The 19,872-nt window shown below is 41.2% G+C and overlaps 1 protein-coding gene across 2 annotated transcripts in view; it reads right to left on the bottom strand.

The window, feature by feature from the left end:
- The window catches only part of ROCK2 (Rho associated coiled-coil containing protein kinase 2), a 160,427-nt gene that overhangs the window by 72,742 nt on the left and 67,813 nt on the right, over positions 1-19,872 (bottom strand). For both annotated transcript variants that reach the window (XM_038395924.2, XM_038395923.2), the window contains exons 4-5: positions 11,627-11,764; positions 9,951-10,211 (exon numbers count right to left, since the gene is read on the bottom strand). In XM_038395924.2, coding sequence (XP_038251852.1) covers positions 9,951-10,211; positions 11,627-11,764 — 399 coding nt within the window. The remainder of the gene's footprint in view (positions 1-9,950; positions 10,212-11,626; positions 11,765-19,872) is intronic.

The raw sequence follows: 19,872 nt of genomic DNA, 5'->3' as shown, positions 1-19,872 counted from the left end.
AAGAAGACGAAGTAAGAAAGGATACAGCTGTGGGTAGGAGAATGTATATAAAGAGCGAGGGTGGTGTGGATTCTAGTCTAATAGGTTATACTGGCTGTAGAATGACTGTGCCTAATAGGGTACAAAATGTGAGCGAGGCCATACAGCAAAAATTAAGATGTTTGTACACCAATGCGAGGAGCCTAGGTAACAAAATGGAGGAACTAGAGCTACTGGTGCAGGAAGTGAAACCAGATATTATACGGATAACAGAAACATGGTGGAATAGTAGTCATGACTGGACTACAGGTATTGAAGGGTATGTGCTGTTTAGGAAAGACAGAAACAAACGTGAAGGTGGTGGAGTAGCATTGTATATCAATGATGAGGTAGAATGTAAAGAAATAAGAAGAGATGCAATGGATAAGACAGAGTCCGTCTGGGCAAAAATTACATTGGGGAAGAAAACTAGTAAAGCCTCTCCTACGATAGTTCTTGGGGTGTGCTATAGACCTCCGGGATCTAATTTGGATATGGATAGAGCCCTTTTTAATGTCTTTAATAAAGTAAATACTAATGGAAACTGCGTGATCATGGGAGACTTTAACTTCCCAGATATAGACTGGAGGACCAGTGCTAGTAATAATAATAGGACTCAGATTTTCCTAGATGCGATAGCTGATGGATTCCTTCATCAAGTAGTTGCTGAACCGACTAGAGGGGATGCCATTTTAGATTTAATTTTGGTGAGTAGCAAGGACCTCATAGAAGAAATGGTTGTAGGGGACAATCTTGGCTCAAGTGATCATGAGCTAATTCAGTTCAAACTAAATGGAAGGATTAACAAAAATAAATCTGCAACTAAGGTTTTGATTTCAAAAGGGCTGACTTTCAAAAATTAAGGAAATTAGTTAGGGAAGTGGATTGGACTGAAGAATTTATGGATCTAAAGGTAGAGGAGGCCTGGGATTACTTTAAATCGAAGCTGCAGAAGCTATCGGAAGCCTGTATCCCAAGAAAGGGGAAAAAATTCATAGGAAGGAGTTGTAGACCAAGCTGGATGAGCAAGCATCTTAGAGAGGTGATTAAGAAGAAGCAGAAAGCATACAGGGAGTGGAAGATGGGAGGGATCAGCAAGGAAAGCTACCTAATTGAGGTCAGAACATGTAGGGATAAAGTGAGACGGGCTAAAAGTCGAGTAGAGTTGGACCTTGCAAAGGGAATTAAAACCAATAGTAAAAGGTTCTATAGCCATATAAATAAGAAGAAAACTAAGAAAGAAGAAGTGGGGCCGCTTAACACTGAGGATGGGGTGGAGGTTAAAGATAATCTAGGCATGGCCCAATATCTAAACACATACTTTGCCTCAGTCTTTAATAAGGCTAAGGAGGATCTTAGGGATAATGGTAGCATGGCAAATGGGAATGAGGATATAGAAGTAGATATTACCATATCTGAGGTAGAAGCGAAACTCAAACAGCTTAATGGGACTAAATCGGGGGGCCCAGATAATCTTCATCCAAGAATATTAAAGGAATTGGCACCTGAAATTGCAAGCCCATTAGGAAGAATTTTTAATGAATCTGTAAACTCAGGAGTAGTACCGAATGATTGGAGAATTGCTAATATAGTTCCTATTTTTAAGAAAGGAAAAAAAAGTGATCCGGGTAACTACAGGCCAGTTAGTTTGACATCTGTAGTATGCAAGGTCCTGGAAAAAATTTTGAAGGAGAAATTAGTTAAGGACATTGAAGTCAATGGTAAATGGGACAAAATACAACATGGTTTTACAAAAGGTAGATCGTGCCAAACCAACCTAATCTCCTTTTTTGAAAAGGTAACAGATTTTTTAGATAAAGGAAATGCAGTGGATCTAATTTACCTAGATTTCAGTAAGGCATTTGATACCGTGCCACATGGGAAATTATTAGTTAAATTGGAGAAGATGGGGATCAATATGTACATCAAAAGGTGGATAAGGAATTGGTTAAAGGGGAGACTGCAACGGGTCCTACTGAAAGGCGAACTGTCAGGTTGGAGGGAGGTTTCTAGTGGAGTTCCTCAGGGATCGGTTTTGGGACCAATCTTATTTAATCTTTTTATTACTGACCTTGGCACAAAAAGTGGGAGTGTGCTAATAAAGTTTGCAAATGATACAAAGCTGGGAGGTATTGCCAATTCGGAGAAGGATCGGGATATTATACAGGAGGATCTGGATGACCTTGTAAACTGGAGTAATAGTAATAGGATGAAATTTAATAGTGAGAAGTGTAAGGTTATGCATTTAGGGATTAATAACAAGAATTTTAGTTATAAGTTGGGGACGCATCAATTAGAAGTAACGGAAGAGGAGAAGGACCTTGGAGTATTGGTTGATCATAGGATGACTATGAGCTGCCAATGTGATATGGCTGTGAAAAAAGCTAATGCGGTTTTCGGATGCATCAGGAGAGGCATTTCCAGTAGGGATAAGGAGGTTTTAGTACCATTATACAAGGCACTGGTGAGACCTCACCTAGAATACTGTGTGCAGTTCTGGTTTCCCATGTTTAAAAAGGATGAATTCAAACTGGAGCAGGTACAGAAAAGGGCTACTAGGATGATCCGAGGAATGGAAAACTTGTCTTATGAAAGGAGACTTAAGGAGCTTGGCTTGTTTAGCCTAACTAAAAGAAGGTTGAGGGGAGATATGATTGCTCTCTATAAATATATCAGAGGGATAAATACAGGAGAGGGAGAGGAATTATTTCAGCTCAGCACCAATGTGGACACAAGAACAAATGGGTATAAACTGGCCACCAGGAAGTTTAGACTTGAGATCAGATGAAGGTTTTTAACCATCAGAGGAGTGAAGTTTTGGAATAGCCTTCCAAGGGAAGCAGTGGGAGCAAAAGATCTATCTGGTTTTAAGATTCTACTTGATAAGTTTATGGAGGAGATGGTATGATGGGATAATGGGATTTTGGTAAGTAATTGATCTTTAAATATTCAGGGTAAATAGGCCAAATCCCCTGAGATGGGATATTAGATGGATGGGATCTGAGTTACCCAGGAAAGAATTTTCTGTAGCATCTGGCTGGTGAATCTTGCCCATATGCTCAGGATTTAGCTGATTGCCATATTTGGGGCCGGGAAGGAATTTTCCTCCAGGGCAGATTGGAGAGGCCCTGGAGGTTTTTCGCCTTTCTCTGTAGCATGGGGCATGGTTGACTTGAGGGAGGCTTCTCTGCTCCTTGAAGTCTTTAAACCATGATTTAAGGACTTCAATAGCTCAGACATGGGTGAGGTTTTTCATAGGAGTGGGTGGGTGAGATTCTGTGGCTTGCACTGTGCAGGAGGTCAGACAAGATGATCAGAATGGTCCCTTCTGACCTTAAAAAGAAAAGGAGTACTTGTGGCACCTTAGAGACTAACAAATTTATTAGAGCATAAGCTTTCGTGAGCTACAGCTCACTTCATCGGATGCATTTGGATGCTTCTGACCTTAGTATCTATAAATCTATATGACATCCAGGTGGATGGCCAACTCGTGATTGTGAAATGATCTGCTGAGGTGGTCCTCAGGTTCGTTCTGCACACCTAGGAGATAGTCCACTCCATTCACCTGAAGGCGTTCTATGCAGAACTCCCACAGCTGAAGTGCCTCCCGACATAGGGGGGAAGAGCGGGGTCCACCCTGCTTCTTGATGTAAAACTTGGCCGAAGTGTTGTCCGTCATTACCCGCACACACTGCTTTGAAGCCAGGATAGGAAGATTTGGCACGCTAGCTGTACTGCTCTGAGCTCTTTCTTGATATCGATATGCAGGGAGAGCTCATCCTGTGACCATAATCCTTGTGTTTGGAGCTCTCCCAGATGCGCCCCCCAACCCAGAGCTGACACGTCAATTACTAGAGACAAAGAAAGCTGAGGGCTGTTGAAGGGGATGCCCTTGCACACTGTGCGAACGTCTAGCCACCACTGGAGGGACAAGAACTTGGTCTGGCACCATGACCACAGATAACAGGCTGTCGTGCCCTTGGAGGTATACAGATGCGAGTCATGTTTGAAGTGGTCTGAGCCTCAGTCTGACATGCTGGACCACATAAGTGCAGGCTGCCATGTGGCCGAGGAGACTCAGGCATCCCTTCTCGGTAGTAGTCAGGTACCATCTGAGGCTTTGGATAATGTTTTTCATGGTCTGATATCTGGTGTCTGGCAGGAGCGCCCTTGCCTGCACTGAGTCCAGCACCGCACCGATGAATTCTATTCTTTGAGTTGGTGACAAGATTGACTTGTTCACCTTGAGGAGGAGTCCCAGCCTCTTAAAAGGAGCTCTGATTAGTTGGACTTGAGACTCCACCTGCTCCCTGGTGCGTCGCCTGAGTAGCCAGTCGTCTAGATACGGGTATACCTGTACCTGCCTCCTGCGAAGGAAGGCTGCTACGACCTATATACACTTGGTGAACACTCGGGGGGCTGTCAACAGACTGAAGGGGAGGACCATGAACTGACAGTGTGTGGCGCTGGCTACACACTGCAGAAATAGTCTGTGTGCAGGCTGAATAGCTATGTGAAAGTACGCGTCTTTCATGTTGAGGGAGGCGTACCAGTCTCATGAATCCAGGGAAGGGATAATAGTGCTCAGGGAAATCATGCGGAACTTCAATTTCACCATGAACCAGGTCTAGAATGGGTCAGACACCCCCCTCCCCGTTTGCCTTGAGGATTAGGAAATAGCGGGAGTAGAACCCCTTGCCCCTTAGTTCTTGAGGAACATTGCCCCTATGGCAAGAAGCGATTGCACCTCCTGGATAAGGAGTTGCTTGTGAGAAGGGTCCCTGAAGAGGGACGGGAAAGGGCAGTGGGAGGGAGGGGAGGAGCAGAATTGGAGAGAGTACCCCACTTCCACCGTACGGAGAACCTAGCAGTCCTATGTTATTTGGGACCACGCATGGTAGAAGTGGGATAGACAATTCCAAAAGCAGGATTGAGGATCCAGTATACAGTCTGGCACTTTGTCCCCGGGCGCACCTTCAAAAGGTCTGCTTGGAGGCTGTTCAGGCATGCGCTTGGCCCTGTGATGATGAGGGCTGGGACGGCTTATGCCTGCCGTTCCTACCTCGCCATCTAGAAAGTCTTGCCTAGGGCGACAGAGCTGCGAGTCTCTGTGCTCAGAGATCTTCTGCAGTGCCAATTCTGCCACCGATAGTGGTGCACTCCGCATCGAGGAGATTGGTGCCGGGTCCTGCCATGCCGAGGTGGACTGCAGTTTAAAAGCCAGCTCCATGAGGAGCTGTTTCAACCTGAAATCCCACTCCTTTTTGGTCTTTGGTCGAAAACCCTTGCAAATCCTGCATCTAACAGCCTGGCGAGCCTCCCCTAGACTCTTTAAAACAAGCGTGGTGGGGGTTGCCCATTGGCATCAGCTTACTGCAGGACTTGCAGGGCTTGAACTCTGGGGATCGAGGCTTGCCCTCAGGTCCCCAAGGGGAAAGATCGGAGTGGAGGGGAAACCCCACTCCCAACAGAACTACTACGAACTAGTTTATAGTTCTAGTTTTTATTATTGAGATAAGCTACACTAGAAAGCTACGGGAAGCGAGGAGAACTTGCAAGCAAGCCACTCGCAGTTCCGACAACCATCACAGGTGGTAAGAAGGAACTGAGGAGGGGCTGGGTCGGCAGGGTTGTATATTGAGCGTCATGAAGGCGCCACTCTAGGGGGCTCTACAGCTGACCCTACGGAAGCTGCTGGGAGAAAAATTTCTGGCAACTGTGCATGCGGCACGCATACACCTGATTGGAATAGACATGAACAAGCATTCGAAGAACAGTAAGATTCCTCTTTTCCATCCCCCACAAATCCATGCTGCTATTTTTCTGGGCTCTTTATACATAAATGAACTGTTAATACATACTACAGGTAAAGAAACTCAAAGTTAAAAAAGAAAAATAGGTGCTAGGGAATATATATAAAGGAAAGGGTAAAAACCTTAAAATCCCTCCTGGCCAGAGGAAAAACCCTTTCACCTGTAAAGGGTTAAGAAACTAAAATAACCTCACTGGCACCTGACCAAAATGACCAGTGAGGAGACAAGATACTTTCAAAGATGGAGGGTGGGGGGAAACAAAGGGTTCTCTCTGTCTGTGTGACCTTCCAGGAGAGAAGCAACAGAGAGCACAATGCTAGCGGCTCAAAGGAAGGGCCCGTTTGCGCCAGGGTTTGCTGGTTTGAGATTAGTTGTAGACCACCTGTTGAATAAACTTTCTTCCCAAACAGATTAAGTTTCCTTGCATCTTTCTGTTTGTGGGTAGCACTTGCTTGGCTCTCTCTACTCCTCTCATTGGCCACCCATACAACTAGGAATCCAGGAGGGGGGCTGGGAGTATAGCTACTCATACCTATTGGCTGACACACAATATTTCTTCTCTGCCCTCTTCAAAATGGGAGGGAGAGAAGACTGGGTCTGCCACAGGGCTCTGACTGGACCCATTACCGCCTCGTTAATGGGTAGGGCTGCACGGGGAGATTTCTGCAAACCAGTAAAGTGCCTGATCCACTATTGCTTATTGTTAAAAGCAGCCAAGTCAGCAGACTGCAAATTGGCCATGCAGCAGCCTCACCTTAACCAAGGCAGGAGGGGAGGGGTTTTGGGTGCCACAGACAGGACAGCTTGACTCCACGTCCTTCCTGATAAGAATTGCGTTGAAGTTTCTGATACATGCATTTTAGACGAGCAGGGTGTGCCCTCAGGAATGCGTCTGTTAGAGCCTCAAGACTGCAAACTCTGTGAAAAACTCACACCTAGTTAATCAATAATCAGAAGGAAACCTCTTGCTTGACCCTTGAAACTGCTTGCTTAACAAGTGACATGTCATTGTTTTACTAATGTATAAATAAGGGGGAAAAGTTTGAGGTAGTGGGACTCCTCGGGACTGGACTTTCCTTCTGGATGCAGCTTGTGTTCTCCACTGGCAGACAGGCTGCAGCTGTGCCACTCGAGAGCCACACTCAGCTTCAGTAATTAATTGAGGGTTGGGGGTATTTTACTAACCTGCCGTGGACGTGTGTAAGTGCTTGAGACTAAGTAAAGGTTAGCTTTAAGTGAAAGCACTCATGTTGTCCTGTTTGTGCCAGCCATCTATCGTTCGGACGGCCGTGTCTCCCCTGATTTATTTCCTGACATCACCACCACAGAGTAAAAGTTACCAAGAGCTTTCAGTTGAAAGAACCCTGGGTAACAGAGCCACCTTAAATGGTGCTGCTGCATCTAGAATGTCAATGAGGCTGAGAGACAATGCCTAGAGCTCTTCAATCTCTAGTCCCAGGTTAGCTGCTACCCACTTCAGAAACTCCTGATGGGCTCTAAAGTCACCTTGCGGCAGTTAGCCACTCGGTCCTGAGATGTCCTGGTCTGCGGAGGAGGAAGAAGAGGCCTCTATTGGAAGGTTAGGGCTGTTTTCTCGTCTTCAGCTTTAATTACCTCCATGTGGCCCTCGTCTTGTGCATCAGTACTGGGAGTCGGTGTCCAGTACCGAGCGGAGTGAAGCGGGATCCTGGCCCTCGGAAGCAAACGAGTATGACAGTGAGAAGATGGACACGATACTGAGGGAAAACGCCATGGGTTCCTGAATGGCCATTGCATAGGCCATTGTCCACTTGACCAGTTACTCGTGGGGGGACCTGCACTGAGGTCCATCAGCACATAGAACAGTACCAGTGGTGGCTCTTGCACTGGGTGTAGGGCTCCACGTAAGACTCAGATGACGAGTCCTCCCGAGATGACCAAGGGCAGTGGTACTCCTTACTTCCGACGTCTGGTGCTGAAGGTCTGGAGACCAGTGGCTGAAGCAAGAGGAATTATTCCAGCAACCATCAGGGGCGGTAAGAAGGAATTGAGTGGATGTGGGGCCAGTGGCACCCTTTATACCGTCACATAGAGGGTGCTAGAGTCAACCTGATGGATACCACTGAGGGAAAAATCTCCAGCAACAGTCCATGCCATGCACACGCACCTAACATGGTATGGATATGAGCAAAAACTTGAAGAAAAACAAGTTAAGGGTTCATATTAAGCAAATCAAATAATATTTTTATGTTATTTCAACTAAAAGTAAAACAAGGCCCATTATCACATTAAGTTTAGTCTCAGACGACTGAACAAATTTGGCTTACTGCAAGCAAAGTGTCAGTCAGGGTTCTGAATATCTATACAGGGAAAGGATCAGAGAATGTGTTCAGAGAATAAGAACCTGGAAAGCCTTACAGAATTTGTACAATGAAAGAAGCAAAGCCTGAAGGCATAAGCCACCTAATATGTAGCTTAATAATAACAATACAGATAGGGTGGTCCCATCAGACTCTTACAGCTACAAGGTTCACATTATATTTATTTATTTGGATTTAATATTTCAAAGAACATGTATTCAAAAGGACCCTGAAAATAATTAGACTTACAGTAACAACCTGGCAACATATATATCTAATATAAAAATAAATTAACTCTGCCAGTCAGCAGCCTTACATAATCAAATTAACTGTATGTAAGCCATGCTGGTCCCAGGATATTAGAGAGATAAGATGGCTGAGGTAATATCTTTTATTGGACCAACTTCAGCAGTTGATCCACTAAAAGATATTACCTCACTCACCTAACAGAAGTTGGTCCAATAAAAGGTATTACCTCAGCCATCTTGTCTCCCGAATAATCAAATTAAGATAAACAATCCATCTACCTGTGGAATAGAATCACTGTAGCATTAACAAAATGAACTAAACGATGCTAGAAATGAAGGCTATTACATTTCTCAATAAGCTTATAAAATACCATATGAGGAAAAAAGACATCAGTATTTCAGAGTACATTTGCAATTACTATAAAAGGGTAGTACTCAAAAATATATTACAAAAAAAATACTGGAGAAAAGAAGAAGTGAAATAGGTTGCAAAGGAACAAGAACATATTTTGTATAAGTAATATATGCAAATTCTAGCACAACATAGCAGAAGAAAGCACTAAAGTAATATCCTTCAGGCCAAAATATACTCTTGTTAAGTCAAAGCTGATAAAACAAAGGAACACCAATATTAAAATATCAGAGAAACATTTTAAAACTAAAGATAATCAACATAACACTTGTACATTCACACAAAGTTCATGACAACTTACGGTGCCTTTGTAGAGTAAAACACAAGGGGATGGGGGAATATGTCTAATTACAGAGTAATTTCACTGTTTACTTTTTATTCTTCACTTAACAAGAACAAAGTGTAAACTGAAAAATACAGAAGATTTTAAAAGTCTGCTTTAAAATATTGTTAGTAGTCCAAATAAGGCTTTTTTAAAGCCATACAAGTTTTTCTTGAAACTAGCACACAAAATGTATTGCCTAATGGACCATGTTCTTTAAATATGTGGGAAATTAAAAAATAGAATATTTTGAATACTAGCAATAAGCAGTCCCAATCAGTGCATCACACTTCATTAGTCACATTACTTTAATCTAAATTTTTAAATTGAAAACCACTAGGGGGTGCTGTTGGAGCAATTATATATAGTAATGACTATATGGGACTATGTAAATTGTTGCCTCTTCAGTAAAAATTTCATTTATACCAAAGTATTAGTTTATAAACTGCTCCAAGATTACTAATGTTGAAATTAGGAGTTGTCTCATGAGCTGTTCAAACATTTGGCTAAAGAATGAACACACAGAAATTCATAAACATACATGCTCCCAGAAATAACAAAAAGTAGGTCTCTTTCCTTTGTCGCCATGCCAGAATAGTTTATTATGGACCAATGTTACAAAATACAGAATGTCCCTTCCTCCACTTAAAATTAGACAACAAGGAATATTCTGCCAATCAAGCAGCTCAATTAGCTGAACATTCCTTTATTCCTTACATCCCTGAGTAATTTACAATAAAATAAAACCTGAACATTCTCTATCTTTGTGGTAGATAAAATATTTAATTGCATACTTACTTCATCCATTTTCATACATGTGCCAAAATCTGCCAACTTTAGATGCCCATGTTTATCCAAAAGCATATTGTCAGGCTTCACGTCTCTGTGTATCAAGCCCATGGAGTGAATTGCATCCAGAGCAAGGACAACTTCAGCTGTGTAAAACTTGGCCCATTTTTCAGGCACATCATAATTGCTCATAAGGTTTACAAGATCTCCACCTGGCATGTATTCCATTACCATGTACAAGTATCGGTCATCTTGAAAGGCACAAAAGAGCTAAAGCAGAAAAGAAGGAAAATTACTCGAGGGATATTTGAAAAAGCAACCTTCTTTCTATTCTGGTTTCATGAAACTCTGTTCTTAGATAATCAGAGATTTTCAAGATTGTTGTAAGGCAAGTTCAATTTTTTTTAAAGTTTCGAATAAAGACTTTGGTTAATCTAACAGTAATCTAACATATGCTAAACATTAAAACTGCCTTATCTCAATCTTAAAAAACTACTAATTTCTTATTTATTCCATTTATTAAGTGCATCTCATTCTGTTTCTCAGCATGAAACCCAGTGTAATGAGGCATCATTGAAATGTCAGCTCCCTCTGAGATACAAGCACAATTCAGAGTACTGGAAATAGCTAAACAGAGGCTGATGTCTCTAAAATTGCTTTGTAATTTCATTTCTGTATTATGTTATAGCTCCTAAATATTTACGTAATTATTATTTGGAACTCATTACTGCTGTTTCCCTCTAACATCACCAAGCAAAAGCAGAAATGATAAATGCAGGTTAATGTATCTGAAGTGGAGATGCATAAAGTGATTAACTTTACTAATAGTTAAATATAGCTTGATATAGATTACAGTTTATATTTTAGGTTACTGGTCTATTGAAAGTAAGTTTATTTCTTTGCAAAATATTTTAGAGAGTTTCACTGAATGCACTCCAGGACTTTCACCTCTAGATCCCATCCATTTGAAAACAGCCCAAGTAAGGCCAGGCCATTACTATGTAATTGGTCAGTGGCCAGTATTAAAATGAGATGGCGGTATTTACCTTTTACATACAGAGAATCACATCTACACACTTGAAAATGTTTCAAATTATAACTATTTAATTCTTAAATTACAAGTACCAAGAATTTTTTCCTGCATTTAGATTTTCATTGTTACAGATTGTTGAGGTACATGGGTGCATAAATAGATACTTTATATTTAAATCCACTTTCCTCCTCCATAATATATTCCGTAATGACACAATGAATTGTTTGTGACCTCATGATTGAGCCATGTTACAAACACTAATAAAATTAATCTGGCAGAATAGATTAGTAGAAAAAATTTCAGTTCACTCACATATTTTTGTACTGTAACTGCAATCAGACTCACAATTTTCCCTTCACACAAAAATTACTATAATTTCAAGTAGAGTACTAATTTGAGGCTGTTTTGTAAATTCCATTTCATTTTATACAGCAGCTAAAGTGATCAAGCTAAAAGTTAGCCTATCAATATGGACAAATATAAACTAAAACAAAATCACTGATCCTGATTCAGAATTCAGTTACACTGGTGTGACTTCTAAATTGAGATCAGAATCTGACCCATTATTTGAATTTAAATGCATATTCAAAACTGACCCAAAAATTAAATACATTTAACTTAAATTTAAAAACTACAGAAAAACACTCCTTACTTGCACCACCCAGGGACTGTTGGCAAAGGCCATGATATCTCTTTCTTCCCAGAAAAAGGCTGAATCCGATCTTTTTATCATTTCAAATTTACTAAGAAGCTTCATTGCATAAACCTTCTGTGACGTTTTATGGCGAACCTGTTGGTTAAGAAGGATGGAAAAAATTGTGTTTTTAACAATTATAAAAAACAAAGTAAAACTAATTTCTTACCTGCTAATTGTTTTCTGTGACATGGCAAGTCCCCTACATCAGGTGGTAACCAATCCAGATTTCTATGACTGCAATTTCTAGGCAGTCAGGAACTCTATAACTAGTTGAGAACTTCCAAAGCCAGAGGGAAAAAAAAAAAAACTTATGGCTCTACTTACTTCTAGCCATTCTGCCAGAGTCTGTTAATCAAATAAGGTATTTTAGAGGGTGTCTATACTGGAGTCACCGTACAAAAGAAACTAATAGGCAAGAGTAATTTATTCTTCACTGAGATGCTGCCACCTTTATAAACAATGGGTAGGCACAGCAGTGACCTGACCTCACTCAAGAGAGACACTGCCTTTAATGAGACATGCACCAAGCTTGAGATTCAACTGGGAGGTTGGCACTGAGAGAGATTTCTTTTGAAACTGCTCCTTGAGTACACAACATCCAAATAGTCTAGAGCTCTTAAAAAGAATGGAGACAAGATGGAAGTTAGCTGAAATGCTCCTCCCTCCCAAAAGTCTCACTGGTTAAGGACAGACAACCCCAGGAAGCTGGCATCTAGTCAGATGGATTCCAATGTTAACTGATTGAGACTATCTACTGCAACAAAGCACTTGGAGAGAGATTCCTGAAATTAGTCTTAGAACTTTGGAATTTCTCAAAATTCAACTGGAACAGTGTATCTACTCTAGCAAGAATGACTGCTAGCAGGAAAAGGGAATGAAAATGACTGACAGATGACAGAGATATACCCATTATCTATACTAGTGGCAGCCATATCCTTGAATTAGCACTGCACAGATCAAACGTCACAAAGCTTTTTGAAAAGGTATCCCGATCTAGAACAGACTAAAAATAAGATGCAACTACTGAAATATATTTTTACTGCAAATTCACACATGTAAATGGTGACAAAGAAAACTAGCAATCACTGACGAGTCATTTTCATCCACCTATTTAGAAAATACATGCCCCACACTGAAACAACAAAAAAACCCAATATGTGAAAGCCATCAGGGGATGTGGAACAGGGGTAGAGGAAAAACATATTTTTACATCTTAAAGCATAATGGTTGCAATCCCTTATAAATTTTTATTCTAACAAGTTTAATTGCAGATTTTAAATATTCATAAATGTCTCCTTTTTAATACTATTGAGCTTTTTGTTTCAATAGTACCTGTCGCAGTGAGTTCAAAGCTTAATTATACATTGTTCAAAAAAATGTTTTCATCTGTTTAAAATGTTTTGATTTTTAACTTGATAAGACATCATCTTGTTATTCTACTACAAAAACAGTAGAAGGTACAAGGCAAATAAGATCACCCAAATGACCTTCTCTATAGATTTCATTATTTTATATACCTTTATGTCACCGCTTATCTAAGCTGTCTCAATATTTCCATGTCTGTAATCATTTTACTTGTCCTTCTAATTCTGCTATATTCTTTTTGAAATGGAACAGCGAGAACTGCATTCAAGCATCTCATCTATCTATAACAGTATGGTAACATTACAGTATTATTCTTTATCCTATTCATAAAGCAAGCTAGCATTTGTTTGCTTTTTTTTTTTTAAACCAATGCTGAGGAAATGCTTTCATCGAACTATTCACAGTTACACCCTAAACGTTTTCCTGAGTTGTTGTAATATTTACGAGCAACTCCACTTGTTCCTTCTAGCATGTTACCTTACATTTGTCTACATTTCATTTCACCTGCCAGTCTTGCCCAATTGTCTAACTTTGTTAGGTTCTTCGGAAGTTCCTCATAACGTTAGTCTTGACTAGCCTAACATGTGTCATTTGAAATTTTACCATCTCAACGTTCGCTTTCTTTTCCAGTTCAGTAAAGTATTAAAACAACATTTGTCTCACTACAAATCCTTTGGGCAATCCACTTTAGAGTCCTTTGTTGTTGAAAATTGACCGTTTATTCCTATTTCTGTTCCCAATCAGTTCCTCAATCCATTTAGGCTCAAACTGAATAAATGGTCTAAAACTTGTATTACAGTCTAAATGAGAACTTATATCACAAAATCTGGAGTAGTTCTAGAAAACTCTAAATAGGCGGAGTTTGGACACATAACCCTGTGGAGATATTTGATAATCCCTGTGACATAAAAGACAGACTAACTGGCACTTTAAGGACCCACTAAAGGCTTTTAGTGTCCTTAAAGGGATGGGTTCAGACATTATTTCAATATAGTATTGAAGTGAAACAAATATTCAAAGGACAGATGTCTGAATTCTCCTAAAGCTTCTTTTGAGGAATAAAACAGATTATGAGTAGAATATGTAATCAGAGGTAAGATACCTGAATCACACTGAATACAAATTTATTGCATCTTAGATATATGCATGTATCTCCCTTTTTGGTTTTACAAAAGGGATTCAGCTTTCTTTTACATAGCAAATAATCTTAATTTGTTAAACCAAAATCAGAAGGTTAGAGATTTGACTGGTGTATTCCAGGACAGACTATTTAGTAAAATCAACTAGAAAACAATTGCTCAGCTAATGATCAATTAAGTTATGCAACTAAACATTTATTTTAAGGATGTATCGTTTTGCATAACAGCACATTGTGGCAAAGTTCCTCCTCTGCCTTGGTGAGTCCTGCACTTATTGGCGGATTTTCTTGCCTCAGAGGTTTACGGCAGCCCTCAGTTTAGCCACTATCGTGGCTCAAATCTGCCGTTCACTCAGTTAGCCTCATCACTGGCCAACATGGAGAAAGGAAGAAGAACAATTCCCACAGTCTCTGCTGATCCACCTAGTGGATCAGAGAACAGGCCAGAGACCTTCCCCTCTGGTGGAACACAGAGTTCAACTCCTCCAGTATCAAGTAGGGAGTTGGGAGGGATGAAGGGAACCCAGGCCCGCCCTCCACTCTGGGTTCCAGACCAAGGCCCTGTGGATTGCAGCTGTCTACAGTGGCTCCTGTAACAGCTGTGCGACAGCTACAACTCCCTGGGCTACTTCCCCATGGCCTCCTCCCAACACCTTGTTTATCCTCACCATAGGACCTTCCTCCTGGTGTCTGATAATGCTTGTACACCTCAGTCCTCCAATAGTCCGCGTTCTCACTCTCAGGTCCTAGTGCCTCTTGCTCGCAGCTCCTCACATGCACATCACAAACTGAAGAGAGCTCCTTTTTAAAACCCAGGTGCCCTGATTAGCCTGCCTTAATTGATTCTAGCAGCTTCTTGATTGGCTGCAGGTGTTCTAATCAGCCTGTCTGCCTTAATTGTTTCCAAAATGTTCCGGATTGTTCTGGAACCTTCCCTGTTACCTTACCCTGGGAAAAGGGACCTACTTAACCTGGGGCTAATATATCTAACTTCTATCACTCTCCTGTAGCCATCTGGCCCGACCTTGTCACAATATGTCTTATTCTCCTATTGATCTCAGAGTAAAGTCTTTAAAATGTGCACAGTCTCTTGCCTCCCCTGTAACCCTCAACCAAACACCTCATTCTGAGGAGCTGCCAGCATTACAGTTTCTTGAGACAATAAGCACTAGTTGTAGGAGCAGAAAAATAATCTAGGCACAAGATACTCTGGAAAGCAGCCAAAACATGTCTTGAAACATCATTAGGTAGATGTATATTATGTTCTTGAATACATGAGCTTTGTGCTGCCTAGACAAGTATGCACATTTTAGGGATCAGCCTCTTAAACAGCCTGTTACTAGGCTACAACTTTCTAGATGGTTAGCTCATGGGAACTGTAGATTTAAAAAAAAATTACCCATATGCTGTAATACCTCTAAAGTTCATACAATTTAAGGCATTAAGGAAATGTCCTCACATAAGATTACTTGGAGAACTAATTCCTTTCCCATTCCAATTATCAACATTGTGTACTGTTGAATGCACTGGAAGCTATATTACATAAACCAGAGCTTCCATAGGTCCTTTTGCTCAATTGCAGAAGAAATATTGGCACAGAGGCCCTCAGAGAAAAATCTATTCATCAGAGGCATTGGGATAAAACTGCCTAGGGTCAACGCTAAGTCATGCCATCAGTTTATGATTCTGAGCGATCATTCACTACTGGGGGATCAGAGTAGCAGTTTTGGGGTTGGTGTGGCATGCACAGCTGACTTTATGCCAAAGGAAATTTTCCTGCCATTAGAGAAATTCTCCAGTGGCCAGTTACAGGCAGAAACCAAATCCTATGTAGCACATGTGGGGTGCAAAGCAGTGGGAACGGAGACAAGAATCTGTCCCACTGACTGGGCAGGGGGTGTCAAATTATCAGGTGGCTAAAAACATTTCCTGAGAAAACTACAGGATACATCCACTATCTTGGGCAGCACTGAGAAACAGAAGTACCTCAAGACAATGAATAACTGTGGCAATGACACATCCACAGATTTGCTCTGTCCTGAGCTGGCCACGTGTGTGAAAGGACCTAGGCGAGATCTTTCTTGTAGTATCAATATGGCCATCAGTGAAGCAACTAATTTCATTCATGTTGGCACCACGCACTAAAGCTAGTTTGATTCATGTATGCTTTCTTAAAGCATTACAGTTACTCTATGGCCTGGTCCCTGCTTCATTAATGAAATGTAAAACAAATTAATGGTGTCTTAAAAGACAAGTCTCCCCAAGACACATTCTGCCACCACATAAGAGGTGCACTGAAGACCCTCCCAATCACTATATCAAAAGGTAATCTGCATATTGAGGAAATGATGTGGCTGTTCTAAATAGTCAGCTTTCTCCATGCATCAAATCTAGTACTGATAATGCTGCCAAGTCTTGTCATGCCAAACTTAAAATCCTAGGGCACAGAAAGGTTTTGAAAGTAACCTAAAATATCACAAGATGTGCTGCTGATGCAATAAAGAGGTAAACTTAGTTAGGGCTGCTACAGAGATGGAGCCAGAGTTAGTCTCCTAAAGGAGGAGGTTTTCAGCTGGTAGAGACAAAAGAAAATCTGCTCCTTTTTTATGGGCTAGCATTGAAGCATGCATCCTGTCAGAAGTCAGAGTAGATGCAACAGACAATGCGCTACATGTTTAATGGCAACAATAAATGGTAGCCCATTTACACACATCTTGACCAGTGTGGTCTTCATGAACTCCATAAGACTGCAGAGATTTAACACTGAAATTGTGTAATACAGATCTCCCAGAGATACTGACTCCCCGAAGGTACGGTAAATGGACCTAACACACACTGCCTTTCCCTATTGTGTAGGCAGGGAGCTTGTATGGTAAAAGATTATGCTAGTCAGCAATATACTGGACCATAACCCAGTACTTTGTGATAAGGCACAAGAGAAAAAACACAGAAAGCCACTTATATTTGAATTTCAATCAATACGATTTTACCCCAAGAGAAAACAATATGCAAAACCACATACTGAATACACATTAACCTCCTTCGCATAAACTATTGGCCATAATCTAAATATACAATATTTGTTTTATGTCTGCCTTAGACACCAGTCACAGCTCCTCACTCAATGCGTAATGAAAGGAATTGGCAGTTGAAGATAGATGCATCCTATTCACCCTCTCATCGGGTGACTTCTACATTCTTAGGTTGCTCATCAGCTATTGGTCTCTCTACACCCAAAGCTAGAATCCAAGAGTGGAGTTTTATTACTTTTGGAGCATCAGAAAATTGTTTTTCCACCAAAGCCAGAAACTGAGCCCAGAGCCAACTGGTCTCCCCCTGCAAGGCTGACATCTGGGGACAGGAGAAGGGTATTTGTTAATCTATGCACAAGACAATGCCACAGAATGTGTTGTCCCCAACTGAGTAGGCAGAACACAGAAATCAGGGAAACTAATCTGCATTAGCTCTCCTTTCTTGGGGAGCTGCCACATAGGAGCTGCAAATTTTGGGAGAGTTGGCTTTCACTGCAGGGTGACCCTTCTGCTAGATAGGTTAATATGCCATCTTTTTGACTTGCTTTAGTGCAGCAATATTTATGATACAGAACGGTATGCACTGTTCAGAGAAAATGTAAATGTTTTGGGTTTTGTTGATTTAATTCAGATTTTCAATCTTATTTTACTCCTGGTGGAGAGATTAAAAACACTCTCACTGTTCATCTTGGAAAAGAGATGGCAGAGGGGGAATGAGATAGAGGTCTACAAAATCATGAATGATGTGGAGACAGTGAATAAAGAAGTGTTATTTACCCCTTCACATAACACAAGAACCAGAAGTCACCCAATGAAATTAATAGGCAACAAGTTTAAAACAAACAATTTTTCACACAACTCACAGTAAACCTGTGAAACTCATTGACAGGAGATGTTGTGCAGGCCAAAAGTATAAATGAGTTCAAAAAAGAATTAGATAAGCTGATGGAGGACAGGTCCATCAATGGCTATTAGCAAAAATGCTCAGGGATGCAACCCCATGTTTTGGGTGTCCCAAAACCTCTGACTGCTAAAATCTGGGACTGGATGATGGAACGGATCACTCGATAAAATGCTCTGTTCACTCCCTCTGAAGCATCTGGCACAGGCCACAGTCACAAGACAAGATACTAGACTAGATGAACCATTGGTCTGACCCAGTGTGGCCATTCTTAGGTTATTATGGTGCCCTCTGTTTTTAGAGCCTGCCAAAGCAAATTCCTATCTTGGTTGTAAACTGAACTATATGTTTTAATTATTGCAAATCATCATCCATGATTGTTTGAAAAGACTTATGATAATATTCTGAATGCAGCAGAAAGTGATAGGGCTTAGAGCTCAACAATTTCAACTTGTATTGAACCTTCTGATGTCAAAATGTCTATGTATGCCCTCATCATGACTAATGTTAGCACAGCACCATGAATGGTATTTTTCAGTTCATTGCTATTCTAGATTCAGCAATAGGAGCACACAACATTATGGTTTTTATAGATTATACAAGGCTAATAACTACAAAATTGGAGTGATTTTTAAAAAATTCTATATATAGAATTCATAGAATTTTTGGCAGCTTATAACACCCTTATAGTAGAGTAAATACTAAGTCTAAATTATATCATTTAAAATAATCACTTGGGATGTATTACTTTAAGTTGGAATGAAATGTATAAAAAGATCTGTGTAAATCTGAGTGTGTCAAAATTCCCTCCCTCCACCCCAACAATTATTTTAGGCCTTCTTCTGGTACGTTTGCTGAAACCAATGCCAGGTCAAAAACACATATATTTTAATCTGAACATATTATGAATGTTAACACACTTTACAACATTCTTTTCCCTCTTCCTCTTGTCTGATAGAGGAAGGACTGTACTCCACACTAGCCCATTTGCACTTTGGCTTTCTCTGCTAGCCCAGGAACCAAGTACATACCTGTAGCACCTCTCCTAAGCACTTCCCGTTTCTACAGTCAAGCGAAACAAAAAAAAATCTCTATTAGAAGTATTGCAAAGTAACACTTGATACAGGAATCAGTAGTGGAAGGCAGACAGAAATGAGGCCTACAGGGAAAGTTTCCTCCTCACAAAACTATTTGCAGCAGCTCCTCTTCTGTCAAGTGGGGCCCTAAGAAGTAGTTTCTCTTTTTCTACCACTGAGAGCAGACAGATTAAAGATGTACTGTTGGTATTGAGTAAAGGCCTTATGATAGACAGTAATCCCTGTGATGCCTATATTTTGTGGGCTCTCCATTAACTCTGCTGAAGCCAAGCAGAGCTCACCTAGCGGTACAGTGTGTAAGAGCTGCACTCTTACATTGTCACACAGGGATGACCTTGAAAAAAAATCACTGCTTTTTCACACAGCTCAAATGAATCACATCCAAATTTGCAAGTTACCCATGAGTAAGGCTGCGATTTAGTCCCGGAGGTCATGGAATCCGTGACTTCCAGCAACCTCCATTACTTCAGCCTGCAGTGGTCAGGAGCTGCAGGGTCCCCCCCCTGCCCGCTTGGGGCAGGAAGCTGTGGGGTACCCTCACCGCCCCAGGCAGCGGGGCAACCCCTCAGCTCCTGGCGGCCGGGAACCCCCATCTCCCTGCCGCCGGGGGCAGCGCAGCAGAGGAATCCCAAGCTCCCAGCGGGTGGCAGCAGGGGAACCCCCAAGCT

Source organism: Dermochelys coriacea, chromosome 3 (genome assembly GCF_009764565.3).
Source record: "Dermochelys coriacea isolate rDerCor1 chromosome 3, rDerCor1.pri.v4, whole genome shotgun sequence".
Taxonomy (NCBI): domain Eukaryota; kingdom Metazoa; phylum Chordata; order Testudines; family Dermochelyidae; genus Dermochelys; species Dermochelys coriacea.
This window is presented reverse-complemented; position numbering and strand designations above follow the sequence as displayed.